The sequence below is a fragment of the Cryptomeria japonica genome, chromosome 2 (assembly GCF_030272615.1).
Source record: "Cryptomeria japonica chromosome 2, Sugi_1.0, whole genome shotgun sequence".
Taxonomy (NCBI): domain Eukaryota; kingdom Viridiplantae; phylum Streptophyta; class Pinopsida; order Cupressales; family Cupressaceae; genus Cryptomeria; species Cryptomeria japonica.
This window is the reverse complement of record NC_081406.1, coordinates 174,031,632-174,046,200: the sequence shown is the minus strand read 5'-3', so window position 1 is coordinate 174,046,200 and position 14,569 is coordinate 174,031,632. Positions and strand designations below refer to the sequence as shown.

Here is a 14,569-nt window from a genome sequence, read left to right as displayed (position 1 = left end):
ATCCAGTATGATCAGATCTCTAGAATCAGTTTTGGATGCTTATTCTAGATGGTTATATGGTTGCTATATTTTGTTGGTTTATGATTTGGTGCTTTGGCTGCTATCACTTTTGGTATTTACCTATACCGACTAGTTTCTAACTTTTTCGGCTAGCTTCTGGCTTTACTAGCAGGCTTCTAGCTTTCCCGATTAGCTTTATCGGTAAACAATATTTGTTGATTTGGTCAGTGGATTTTGGTCCGGCTTATAGAATCATTTTATATCATGATAAAGGTGTTTATTGATCATTTTCAGAGCATTTGATGACTTTGCATTGGGTGGCGTGTTGTTATAATGGTCCTATTTGGATCCGGTTAAACTTTCTATTATTTCACTAAGGGTTTCTACCGGCTGGTGAAGCGTGTTGGATTTTGGTCTTAGCGGAATTTTCGGCGGATATAACTGTTTGGATACATGAATTAGGTCCATGCTATGTAATGTAAATCATAATATAGGTCTGGTGGTATCGTGTGATTCAATTTTTTATAATTATGGGTTTATGGGTTTATGTTGTTCATGTAATTGTAATGAGGGTATGGATGGTTATTAGGTGGTTATGTTTACATTATGAGAGAGTTGATTATGTGCGAATAGATTCATATCATCCAGTGAAGGTTGGAAAGGTTTTGTATTGTAGGGAAAACATCTATGCTTAACCAAAACTGTATCAAACATTAGTAGATGATACTTTCACTGTTCATTCTTTCCAAATTGTAGTTCGATGTTTATGTAAGTCAGTTAGACTTCCCTTTATGATGAGTCATGCGCTCTAGGCACTTGGCCTTTCTGCAAGTGCATACCCCATTGCAATTATATACAATACTATTGTAGAGTATTCATCTGATTGTGGGTAGGATTTCCCACCGTGGTTTTCTCCTTTTCGGGTTTTCCACATCAAAATATTGAATTACTGTTGTAATTTTGAGATAATTGATTCACACCCCCCTCTCAGTTCTCTTTTGGTATCAGAGCATTCTAATACTATTGACCAAGGTGAGACATGCTTGATATAATAATATTATGAGAACTGTCCAAATCTTATGATATGAGACATAAAGTGATAAATATCCCATGTGTAGCATAACTAAACTTAAATGCCAAGGTGTGAAGGGGACCTAATAGTGAAACTAGTTAGGTAATATATCTATTTACACCAACAAATAGAATACTCATATATTATCTATGTCCTTGTGCACAAATACTAGTTAACAACACCTTATAAAAGTTTGGACACTGATTGTATTCTAGTAAAATTTTACCAAGTTATATTGTTATATATCAAATTTGATATACATCTTTAATAATTTGAACCATTAAATGAGAAAGGATTACTAGGTCCAAACATAAAGGTAATTTTAATCAAGCTTCTATCTAAGGGTTTAAATAGACCAAAAATATATATATTTGATGCTCTAGCACATTAATTAATACTTCCCACAAAATATGTTGGCCATTTGGTGGAATTGATGTTTTGTCATTGATGCAAACACTAGTTGTTTGGATGCTTTACCTACACCTTTCTAGTCCCAGTAGGTTGAGTGGATTCTGGTTGTTTTGGATTCGGCATGAACTCGTAGGATCTGATATAGTTTGGTGATGGAATTGACTTGTTCATGATACTCATGCTCATATTCGATCAGTTGGTTTTGGTTTGGAGATTGGATTCTATCTTGCTTTCTTAGAAGCTTAGTTTCTGGTTCCGGCGAGGGTTTCACCAATAGAGATTTTGATGAAGATATTTGATGAATTGCATAAGTGGTGTTGGTATAGCTTTTGGTGGAGTTTCAAGATGTTGTTGGTGATCATGTTCAAGACTTGGTAGATGGAGATCATTTTCATAGCGTGTGGACCTATACTGGGTCCCGGTTGATCTAGGTTATGGACTGACTTAAATGTAACGTGTGGATTGGACCTCTCGATGTGTTTCTAGGATGTCTTATGTGTTCGATATTATTTGTTTGGTCTAAGGCCGACATGGTTTGTAATTATGTAATTGGTTTATTATCTGGTGGCTGACCTAATTATTTATGGTCGAGGGTTTGTATATATAGATGTAATATCTCATTGTAGATCATCATGGTTATGTTAGAGGTCATGGTCAAGGAATGTAATGTGTGAATAATGTAATATCATTCAGGCAGAGGATTTGGTCGATCATTGGAGATGTAATTGGGTTTATGTAAAAGGATTCAGTCCTCTTGTATTGAGCTTAAGCAAAACTATACTCAGGCATAGGCGATGCTATCTTTTGCAGTTCAACACTTCTTTGGATTGTAGTCTGGATTTCTATGTAGTCACTGAGGCTCTTTTTGTGATGAGAAGTACGCTCTAGGCTATTTGCCTTCTTGCAAGGGCAGGCCCCTCAATTGTAATTCACATACTTATTGCAAAAGTATTATCTAACTGTGGGTAGGCTTCCCATAGTGATTTTTTCCTTTACCGGGTTTTGACGTATAAATCTTGGTGTCAAGTAGATGGTTTTTATTCTATGATTATTGTTTATGCTTAATTGGTTTAACTACTATTCTGGTATTAATGTTTGGGGTTCGGGTATTAAAGTTTTAAATTGCTATAGTTCCGGTAATCTATGACAACCGATTCACCCCCTGCCTCTTAGTTATCTTCCGGTTAATTGAACTATCTAACAATTGGTATTAGAGCTTTGGTCCTCTCTACAGAAAGCTTAAATGCTTGAGGAAGATCTTATGGTGACTAACAGTTCAATTTCATCTAGTTCTTCTGGAGCTATCTTTTAGAGGGATATTCCGAGGCTTGATGGAACAAATTACATAGTATGGAAGATTTGGGTGGAGACTCATCTAAGATGTCTTGGAAAGGAAATTTGGGAGATCACATAGAATGGTGTCACACCTTATAATTTGGTATCTGGAAATCCTCCTCCAATAAACCTGGACAAGGAGCTTGAAAATGATTGTAGAGAAAGAGAAGTTCTCTTGTGTGCACTTTTTGATCAACAAATAATGGGATTAACCGACAAATCATCTAGAAAGGCTATATGGGATAAGTTGGAGACTCTTAATGAAGGTAACCCTATAGTGAAGATTGCTAAACTTGAAGATGGAAGAAGATGAAAGGATTACTACATTCATGGAAAGGGTAAGTGAGATTTTTATGGGAATTCAATGTTGTGGTGGAACTCTGAGTGAAGATGAAATTATTTTCAAAGTCCTGAGAGCCCTACCACCAAATTACAAAATGAAGCCTACTACTATTAATGAGTTGAGAACAATGGCTAATACATCTGTCAACAGAGACTTTGGTTGGGAAACTATCTACTTTTGAGCTTGAAGAATTTGGACCTTCTGGAGCTATGAAGTTTGAACTGCCTTTTCAAGCATCTACATCTACAACCAGTAAGCAAGACTGGAAAGCTTTGTATGCAAAGAAATTAGAAGATATGAAGAGAGAAGATGATGAGTTTGAGAAACTTGAAGCACTATTTGCTATAAGAGTACCTAAAGGACCGGTAGGAAATAAGTATGAAGGAAAAACACCTTTTAAATGTTTTGCATGTAATAAGATTGGTCATTTTGCATCTATATGTCTTGAAAGGAATTCAAGATTTGAAGAAAGAGCTAGAAGATCATTTAAGCCTAACCCTGGATATCAGAACAAGTATGAGTACGAGAAAAACAAAGAAAAATCATGCTACATATCAGATGAGGAAGGCATTACTAATTCTAATTATGAACCAACAAAAGATTCTTCTAGTGGTTCCAGTAATAGGAAGGAATGGGTGTTCCTAGCTATCAAGGAACATGATCCAGCACTGGAAGTGAATGTACCTAAAGAGAAGGCACTTGCTACTAAAATTGAAGACAAGGATGAATGGGTATTTGACAGCGGTTGTTCACATCATATGACTAGAGATAAAGGGAAGTTTTTATCTTTGAAAGAATTTGATGGCAGTCTAGTTAGATTTGGAGATGACAAAGCATGTATGATCAAAGGAAAAGGAAATGTAGACACCTAAAAGTTTTGACATCACTTTCATATCAATTTCATATCGACATCAGTTTCATATCAAATCAATTATTCATATATGGGGCATCATCAATATCGTTCATCAAATCTAGGGCATCATATTGACATTTCAACATACAACATCATATCAATCAAATTTTGAAAGTATATCCAACAAATTTTCTTTGAATCAACATGAACTATATCATTGGATGGTAAGAACGATACTGAAAATGTTTATTATGTTGAAGGTTTAAGGCATAATATTTTGAGTGTAGGACAATTGGTAGATAAGGGATTTCAATTATAGTTCAAGGATGGAAAATGCAAAATCATTAACAGATCTGGTTTAGAGATTGCAACTGGTACACAAACAAAAGGTAATATATTTCATTTCAAATCCGGTGAGAAAACATATTTGATTACACAGATTGATGAGAGTTGGCTATGGCATAAAAGGCCGTGTCATGTGAATTTTGATTGCATTATGAAGATCAGTTCAACTAAGGCAGTTAGGGATATACCTAATATTATGAAGCCCTACAATCTAGTATGTAAAGAATGTCAAATGGGTAAATAGGTTAGAACCTCTTTTAGGAGTATACAAGATAAATCATATGATGTTCTTGATCTTATTCATACTGATTTGTGTGGCCCTGCTAGAGTTAAAAGTTTTTAAGGTGATAGATATTTCATGCTAATCATTGATGATTATTCTAGAATGATGTGGGTTACTTTTCTAAAAGAGAAATCTGAAGTATTTGAAAAGTCTAAAATCTTTAAGGCTAAAGTGGAAATTGAGATAGGATTGAAGATTAAATGTTTGAGGTCAAATCATGGTGGAGAATTCACATCCAGTGAGTTTAATAACTTTTGTGAGAAGCATGGTATAAGAAGAAATTTTTTTGCTCCCCAGACACCTTAGCAAAATGGAGTTGTTGAAAGGAAGAACAAAACTATCTTGGATGCTGCTAGAACAATGATGATGGAAGATAGTCTACCTCATATCTACTAGAGAGAAGCAGTGAGCATAGCGGTTTATAGATTCAACGAAGTACACATCAAAGGAGAAACTGGTAAGACACTTTATGAATTATAGTTTGGCAATACACCTACAATTAAGTATTTCATAATTTTTTGGTAGTAAGTGTTATATCAGGAGAGATGATATCATTGGGAAATTTGATCCTAGATGTGATGAAGGCATATTTCTTGGTTATTCTAATGAAAGAAAAGCATATAGATGTTATAACAAGAGATTACATAGAATTATGGAGAGTGCTAATGTCAAAGTAAATGAGATGAACAAAAGTCAAATCAAAGTTTATGAGAAGGAACCAATAGTGGAAATGATTATATCTGAACCAGTAGCACTTTTATCAAAAGAGAGTGTTGAACCAATTACTCTGGTAGTATCAGAGAATTCTATAGTAACTGAAGAACAAAGAAGAGGAACAGAAATTCATAAGACTCCTAGGTATGTGAGATTGAATCATTCAAAAGATGAAATCATTGGGGATAAGAGAAATGGAGTGATGAAAAGAAGACTGGCAACTAATGAGGTATATTTAACTTCACAAGTTAAACCGGTCTTAGTAATTGAGGCATGTAAAGATGAATATTGGTTGAAAGCTATGGAAAAACAATTAGATTAGATTGAGAAAAATAACACATGGACCTTGGTTCCCCGGCCTAAAAATAAAAATGTTATTGAAACTAAATGGGTTTTTAGGAATAAATTGAATGATGATGGTCAAGTTATAAGGAATCAGGATAGATTGGTTTGTAAAGGATATTCTCAAAAGGAAGGAATTGATTATGGAGAGACTTTTGCACCTATATCTAGGATTGAGTTGTAAGATTATTTCTTGCCTATGCTGCTTATAAAAACTACAAGGTTTATCAGATGGATGTTAAATGTGCATTTTTGAATGGGGATCTTGATGAGGAAGTTTATATTGAGCAACCTGATGGTTTTTCACTATCAGATGATACAAATACTATTTGCAAGTTAAGGAAAGCTTTATATGGATTGAAACAAGCACCTAGAGCTTGGTATACAAGGTTGGATAAATATATTTTGAAGCTTGGTTTTACTAAGGGCACTACTGACAGTAATTTATATTATAAGATCACTAATGATGATATACTAATTATTGAAGTATTTGTTGATGGCATTATTTTTGGAGGTGAAGATAAGCTATCCATAGAATTTTCTAAGAATATGGAGAAATAATTTGAGATGTCTATGATTGGTGAGATAAAAAATTTCTTAGGTTTACAAATTACTCAAACTGACAAAGGTATTTTCATCTGTCAAACTAAATATGCTAAGGATTGTTGAAGAAATTTGGTATGGGAGATTCTAAACCGCTAAGTACTCCTATGGTTACAAGTGAGAAATTGACAAAAAAAGATGTTTCTACACCGAGAAATCCTACAAGATACAAATCTATGATTGGAGGTTAGCTTTATTTGACTCAGACTAGGCCTAACATTATGAATGTTGTTTGTACTATTTCAAAATTTCAGAATGATCCCAAAGAAAATCATGAGATTGCGGGGAAAAGGATTTTTAGATACTTGCAAGGTACATCAGAGATTGGGCTGGAGATATTGATGACCGGACAGCACTTCCGGTGGAGCTTTCTTTCTTGGAAAGAAGTTGGTTTCATGGATCAGCAAGAAATAGTCATGTACTTCTTTATCTACTACTGAAGCTGAGTATATTGCTGCTGCTACTAACTGTACACAAGTTTTATGGATGAAGAAAATGTTGAAGGATATAAAGGTGGATTGTGATGCACCAGTAGTTATTCACTATGATAACTCTACTGCTATTGATATATCAAAGAATCCGGTATTTCATTCTAAAACAAAGCACATATCTATGAAATATAAGTTTTTGAAGGAAAAGGTGGAAGCAAATGAAGTTAGTCTGGTTTATGTGAACACTAAAGAGCAGATTGCAGATATTTTCACTAAACCTTTGCCCAAGGAATCATTTGAGTACCTAAGAGATAGATTGGGAGTTTTTGCCTCTCCGATAGAGACTTTATTGATGTGGTTTGGCATCAGTTCGACATGCATTATGAGAGATAATATTCATTTCGGCACTGATGTGGGATGCTACTGCTTAGGGGGAGTAGGCAGCTTTGATATTTTTTCAGATTTCTGGCGTTAATGTCAAAGGGGGAGATATATTGATGTGAAAAAGACAAAGAAAGAAAAAGAAAAAGTCAAACGGGGAGAGATATGAATAAGAAAAGTAAAGGGGAGAGATATTGGCATTCAAAGCTATATGTGGGAGATTGTTGGTTGTCTTCCATTGTGGGAGACTTGTTTGGCATTTCTTGGTACTTAGATATTTTTCACATCTAGTGTTGCCATCAATACCAAAGGGGGAGATCGTTGGCCATTTGGTGGAATTGATTATGTGTTGCATTGATGTTTTGTCATTGATGCCAACACTAGTTGTTTCGATGCTTTATTGGTACCCTTCTGGTCCCGGTAGGTTGAGTAGATTTTGGTTGTTTTGGATCCGACATGATCCGGTAGTCTCCGGTATGGTTTGGTGATGGAATTAGCTTGTTCATGATACTCATGCTCATATTCGGTCAGTTGGTTTTGGTCTGGTGATCGGATGCTATCCTGCTTGCTTAGAAGCTTAGTTTCTGGTTCCGGCGAGGGTTTCACCTGCAGAGATTTTGATGAAGATCTTTGATGAATTGCATAAGAGGAGTTGGTGCAGCTTTTGGTGGAGTTTCAGAATGTTGTTGGTGATCATGTTCGAGACTTGGTGGATGGAGATCATTGTTGTAGTGTGTGGACCTATACTGGGTCCCGGTTGATCTAGGTTATGGACTCACTTTAGTGTAACGTGTGGATTGGACCTCTCGAAGTGTTTCTGAGATGTCTTATGTGTTGGATATTATTTGTTTAGTCGAAGGCTGGCATGGTTTATAATTATGTAATTGGTTTATTATCTTGTGGCCAACCTAATTGTTTATGGTCGAGGGTTTGTATATATAGATGTAAGATCTCATTGTAGATTATCATGATTATGTGAGAGGTCATGGTCAAGGAATGTAATATACGAATAATGTAATATCATTCAGGCAGAGGATTTGGTCGATCATTAGATATCGAATTGGGTTTATGTAAGAGGATTCAATTCTTCGGTATTGAGCTTAACCTGAACTGTACTCAGGCATAGGAGATTCTATCTTTTGCAGTTCAACACTTCTTCAGATTGTAGCCTGGATTTCTATGTAGTCAGTGAGGCTCCTTTTGTGATGAGTAGTGCGCTCTAGGTTTTTCGCCTTCATCCAAGTGTAGGTCCCTCAATTGTAATTCACATACTTACTGTAAAAGTATTATCTGACTGTGGGTAGGCTTCCCAATGTGATTTTTCCCTTTACCAAGTTTTCCACATATAAATCTTGGTGTCATGTGGATGATTTTTATTCTATTATTATTGTTTATGCTTAATTGGTTTAACTACTATTATCGTATTAATGTTTTGGGTTCCAGTATTAAAGTTTTAAATTGCAAATAGTTCCGATAATCTGTGATAACAGATTCAGCCCCCCCCACCCTCTCAGTTATCTTCTAGTTATTTGAATTGTCTAATAATTGGTATCATCATTGTAATTGTTTTCCTACAAGAATCAAACCCATAGTAAAAGGTATTGTAGGAGTTCAATAATTTAGGTTTCTTGGTGGTAGATATATTCTTGATAACCTAATTTTTTGCATGGAGAAATTATGAATGGGATAAAAAAATGGATCAAAATAAAATGCCAATCAAATTTGAATTTGATAAGACATATATAAAAGAATACAATGGAGCTTTGTTGTTAATAGGCTACAATGATTGGTTTTGGATAAAAAATTTGAGAATACATTCAAATATTTTTCCATAGTACTGATTTTCCAATCATTGTTAATAATTTAGTTATATATCTATTCTTCTTATAGAAATATATTATATAGAGATTTCCTTTAGTACTATTCCTATATTTCTATATGATAGATACCTTGGGTTAAAATGAATATTTTTATAAGGAGTCTACATTACTCACAAGTTTTTTGTATTAACTCACAATATTTTTTTGATTAGGGATAAAACCGGTTTTGCGAGGACCTGAAACCCCTTACAACAGGTTTTGAAGAGACCCAAAACCCTTGGATTTTACAAGGATCCATAACCCAACACAACAATGCTAAAAGATATAAACTAGGAAAATCAACAACCCAATCTCGGCTAAATCACTAAAGAAGAATGATTACAATTCTAGCTAAAAAGAAAAGTAGGCCACAACCTTACACAAGAGATGACTAAACAGGAAAGTCCAAGGGTTTTATCAAGGCTCCCTTAACCTTAAAAAAAACCAGTGGATTTACCACGCCCCAATATCTTGGACCTTTGTAAACAAAGACCACAACACCAAAAAAACCAGATCCATTCGGATAAGCATTAAGTAACAACCTAGAACCAAGGAGTTTTAAAAGGATCCCCAAAATTTCAATCCCAACCAAAAACCAACATTGTCGAAGTTGGGCCCTTGAAAAATGCTAGCATCCAACCTGTCCCTATAAGAAACATAAAACATAGGGATTCTCTGGGCTCCCTCCACCACCAAGGGTTTTAACAAGGATCCCATAACCATATGCTTGAGAATATGCTACACTCAAAAAAACTTGCCGAACCGGCTCTCCACCTCAATAGGAGAGACACAAAAGTCAGGAAGAAGACCGACATCAGCCACCTTATAGCCAAGGGAAAGGTCATCAATAGACCCCCAACAATACTTCCAAGCCACAATAGAAGCATCCAACTCCACCTCAATAGGAGCAAGGTCAACCCCAGCGACATCCATCTCCCCCTCAATAGAAGACATGACCACCTCTATAGGAAAAAGCAGAGTAACCTAGAGATGCAGAACATGATAAGCCAAACCTTGGAAAAAAGAGAAGATAGGGATAAAAACCCCATCCAAGAAAGCACTAGGGGTGACAAGAGAATCATGTAGATAACCAAACCCCATCATAAAAGGAAACCCTACCCACCGAGTAAGGAGAGGAGAGGAACAAGGAAACCACCACAGTTCCGAAACAGAGGAGGAGGAGAAGTAGAGAATAAGAATGAAGCCCTCAAGAAAAAAACATGAGGAGAAGAAGTAGAGAATAAGAATGAAGCCCTCGAGAAAAAAACATCAAGATCTCCCAGTCAGGGCATAAACCACTTCTACTCGACGCTCAAGAACTAGGAAGGAACCTTCCAAAGAGAGACAAAAGGGCCCGAAAGAAACAACACTGAGCAAAACTACCAAGTATCTCAAGAGCGATACATGGAGGGAAATGCTCACAAACCCCAAAGAGGGAGAACATCATCACTAAAACTGTCGAACCTAGCAAACAAAATACTACCCCCACAGAGAGAAGGCCTAGCGGGGAACTAGAACAAGATCTCCGAACAGTAGTCAGAGATAAGCCAGACCGAGGCTGACGAGTCAAAGTCAAGACCCACCCACCAAACCTCTAGAGCAATGGCCAAAAAGACCACACCACGGGGGAGAAGACCAACATATCTAAATCCTCAAACTTCCCGATCCTGATTGCAGCATCCTCCACGGCCACCATCGAAGCCCAAAGCTCCACCCACTTCTTGCACTAGTGCACACCACAAACGACATGAACAGATTCAAAGGAGGGAAGAACGGGGACCAACAACACCATAGAGGAACTAGGAAAAGTCTCCTTCCCATCCGCATCGTCGTCTTCCTCATCCCCTGCAGCTTCAGCCCAAACCATCGTCCCTCCCTCTCTCTGCGTGCGCTCACCCATCCTCTTGGGTTAAAAATATTTATTGTCGGGCTTAACTCACAATATGTTAATGATAGTTTTTTTAAAAATAAAATTCATATTAAAAAATCACTAATGTTGTCAACATTTTAGAGTTGTATTATTCTATATTAAAATTTGAATTAGCACATCATAATAATAATTATTTTGTTATTTAGTGTTGGCCTACTTAATGGATATATTGAGAATGAAGATAAGTTAAATGTGGATAGATAACTAAGTATTTTTGGAAACCTTCTAGCATAGGCATTTAACTCTTTCACATGTGGAATCAATTCCTCAATAGACTAAAGAACAAACTTTTGATTTTGCATAGTAAATTTCTTTCCTTCGTGGGAAAAATCTAAGTTGCTAATCACATACTTTTCATCTCTCATGTACTCATGATATTGGGTTCCTCATAGAATATTTTATAAGGATTTAACTAATTTATTGGATAGTTTATTTTGGACAAATGGGATGGTAAGGGTAGTTTTGAACCTACATCCTGAGATATTTACATTCAACCAATATAATAAGGTGGGTTTTAAATTATAGATTGGAATACACAAGGTATATGTTTAATTTCTAAATGGATAATTATGATTGATAGAGGTAAAGAAGCATGAAAAAGTTTAAGATGGTACATAATTAGTCCAATATATCTAGAAAGAAAATAATATCTTGTGAAATGGTTATATTAGATCCTTATTTCCCCATTCTTCCAAATTAAAGGTTTACTCTTTTATAATCCAATTCGATGGTATGGAAATGTGTTTTCCATTTACTAAAATGTATAGAATGCTCCTTACAACATGGGTTCATTTTTACTTATTTATCTATTTTGTGGAACAAACACTCATTATTATAGTCAACCTCATGATATAAGATTTCCCAAACAACTTTATTATTTGTTTAAATTAAAGGTTTGTATTTTCAATGATGTTTAATATTTTTGTTGTTGAACCAATTACCTTAGCAGGTATCTAAAAGTCACTTTGTATTGAGTAATAAGTTTGAATAGTTTCTTACTTTTATCTAGTCCTTGGTTCCATTAAAGCTGAATATTAAATGTGTACCTCTATATCATGAAACTTACTCAAATACTAGCTACTATCACAATCTCATCCCTTTGCAAATTTTACTTTAAAGAAGATTTATCTACATCTTCTTCCCTTCTTCCCACTAAATCCATTTTTGAATTGAAAATGGAAATTTAGATTTAGCGAATTTTTTTTGTTAAATTTAAAATTGATGCTTAAATCATGGGTTGAAAAGTAGTACATTATAAATTTCCTTTTAGAGATAGATTGAAATGTATTAAGATCTATCGAGTTAGTGTCCCCTTTTGTCACTTTCATGAAAATTAAGGTACTTTTTATGGGATTCTCGTTTGTTAAAAAGTAATGGTTTGTTATTTTCAATTACTTACCTAGCATATTTGAATGTAAACTAAACTAGAAAGAGGTCTTGTTGATCTGGGTCTTCATAATAATATGATAGTGAATATTGTTAGACATGTTAGTTTATTGCATTTATGTCAAACAAAATGTATATAATTTTTTTTCTAATCACAAGTTCTATCATTGAGAATTCATACTTTTAAGAATTTATTTTAATGTACTTTTTAGTTTGTCTTTCATTTTTATAATTTCGGAAGGAATCAAAGAAGAACTTGAAGATTGATCATCACATTCAACAACTCAAATAGAAAATGCCAAAACTTATAAGTAGGAATAAACTTTTCCTATTCAATCTAAAAAGGCTTTTCTATTAAATAAGATGTGTTGGTTTTCCTCTTAAAATATTTACATATCTTTTTCTCTTTTCAAATGAGCATATGAATGTAATCTAAATTCAAAGTTCTTGTAAAAGACAAAATTTGATGGAATGTTTTTCCTATGTAAGAACCTTCTACAGCTTTTTTTAAATAGTTATTTGTGTATAGTCAAGATTTTACAGCAATGCAATTTTCCTATATACTATTTCTTCTTTTCTAATTTTTTTTATCTTAAATTAGAGGATGGTAGAAGATTCAACCTATGTTTGCTGCTGTTTTTTATCTTTCCACTTTAGACACCATCGATTTGTGCTATGCTTCAACATTCATGATTTGGTTATTCAATTGAACTAATTGACGTTGAGAAGATATGTATACTTTAACATTGCACTCGGGAAAAATTGCACATGTTACAATCTTCTTGAGAAAAAGAAATGATTGCCTCTTCCTAAATCAATGCTTTGACAAATTCAGCGTGTGGGTTGGCCCCCTTAACATCAATTTTCACCTGCTAGCTGACAAAAGGTTTGGTTTGAGCGAATAGTTTTATGATATAAAGTCACCAAAATTTGGAAAATTAGATAAATTTAAGTTTCTTGGGTCAAGATAATAACTTAAAAGATTTATTCAGTAAATTTAAAAGATGACGAAGAATAGAAAATAAATTTCCACGCTTTTTTAAAGTCACGCTCAGGCAAAGCTGTGTTCCCATTCCAATCCCACATCAAAGAGAAGGTGGTAAGAATGGAGCTATAAACATGGCGGGAAGGAAAAACAAAAGAATAAAAAATACAACCGCCTCATTGAAAAGTTGTCAATTAATTTCACGCGGTTAAAAAATCATGTAGTTTCCACGAAGAATACCAAAATGTCTCCTTTTTATCCTATATATTCATCTCCTAAACACCAAAATACTTGTGCTCTGAACTTTTAGGGTTTCTGCATTATACGGATCCCAAATAGCCTACACCATAGTTAAAAAGCCGATCTCAAATATATCAAAATGAAGGTAATTCTAGATAGATATTTATATATAACTTCTCTTCATGGATTCATGTCCAGGTTTGAACTCATAGATAGTTTGTCTACAAAATTTGCAGAAAATGGTGTTACAATTGACAATTGAGACCGTGAAAAGAAAGAGGAAGGCCCTCCAGGTGGTTGCAAAGGTAGAAGGTATGCTGCCTGCTTCTTCTCGCCTTTAAACCCTAACCTTAGAATTTGTTTTGCTACATAATCTGATGAATGTATATTTGCATTGCAGGAGTGGATTCTGTGGCTGTGGACATGGAGGAAAAAAAGATGACAGTAATTGGGAAAGTAGACCCTGTGGTTGTTACATCAAAACTCAGGAAATCTGGTTTTTGCTTTGCAGAGTTGGTGAGCGTGGAGAAAAATGAGGAGGAGAAAAATGAGGGAGAGAAAAAAGAGGAGGAGAATAAGGATGTGGAGATATCAGAGCTCCGAAACGTTTGTTATGTCCAAAGGCCTTATTATGATTGCGCTTATGTCGAGGGGCCTTATTATTACGTCGATGATAATCCCGGCACTTGCACCATATGCTGAATTCTCAGTTACTGTGTGTCTCAATTATGCCAACTTTCAGTTTCTGATGTCACATGTTTCGGAAATGTTTTGATTCCCAGTGGGATAGTAGTTTGGTACGGGCCAACTCTTTAGTCTGTAGGAAATTTCGTCATCTTCAGCAGTAGTTTATTCCTTATCCTTCTGGTCAGATTATTGGAAAGGCAAATAAACATTCTCTATGCTTAATCTTTGACCAATCCAATAAGGTGAATGCACATAAATACAAATTTAGATTGTTACAAGATAATTGTTGGTTAATTTGGATGATGCGATTAAATGATATTGTAGTACAGGACATCTAAAGTATAGGGGTATTTAATTTAATCATGAAAG

The 14,569-nt window shown here is 34.9% G+C and overlaps 1 protein-coding gene across 1 annotated transcript; it reads left to right on the top strand.

Annotated features, from left to right (window-relative positions):
- Positions 1–13,752: 13,752 nt before the first annotated feature.
- On the top strand, positions 13,753–14,215 carry LOC131859592 (heavy metal-associated isoprenylated plant protein 39-like). The gene is made up of 2 exons (XM_059213532.1): positions 13,753–13,825; positions 13,914–14,215. The coding sequence occupies exons 1-2, from the start codon at positions 13,753–13,755 to the stop codon at positions 14,213–14,215; spliced, it is 375 nt and encodes a 124-aa protein (XP_059069515.1).
- Positions 14,216–14,569: the final 354 nt, after the last annotated feature.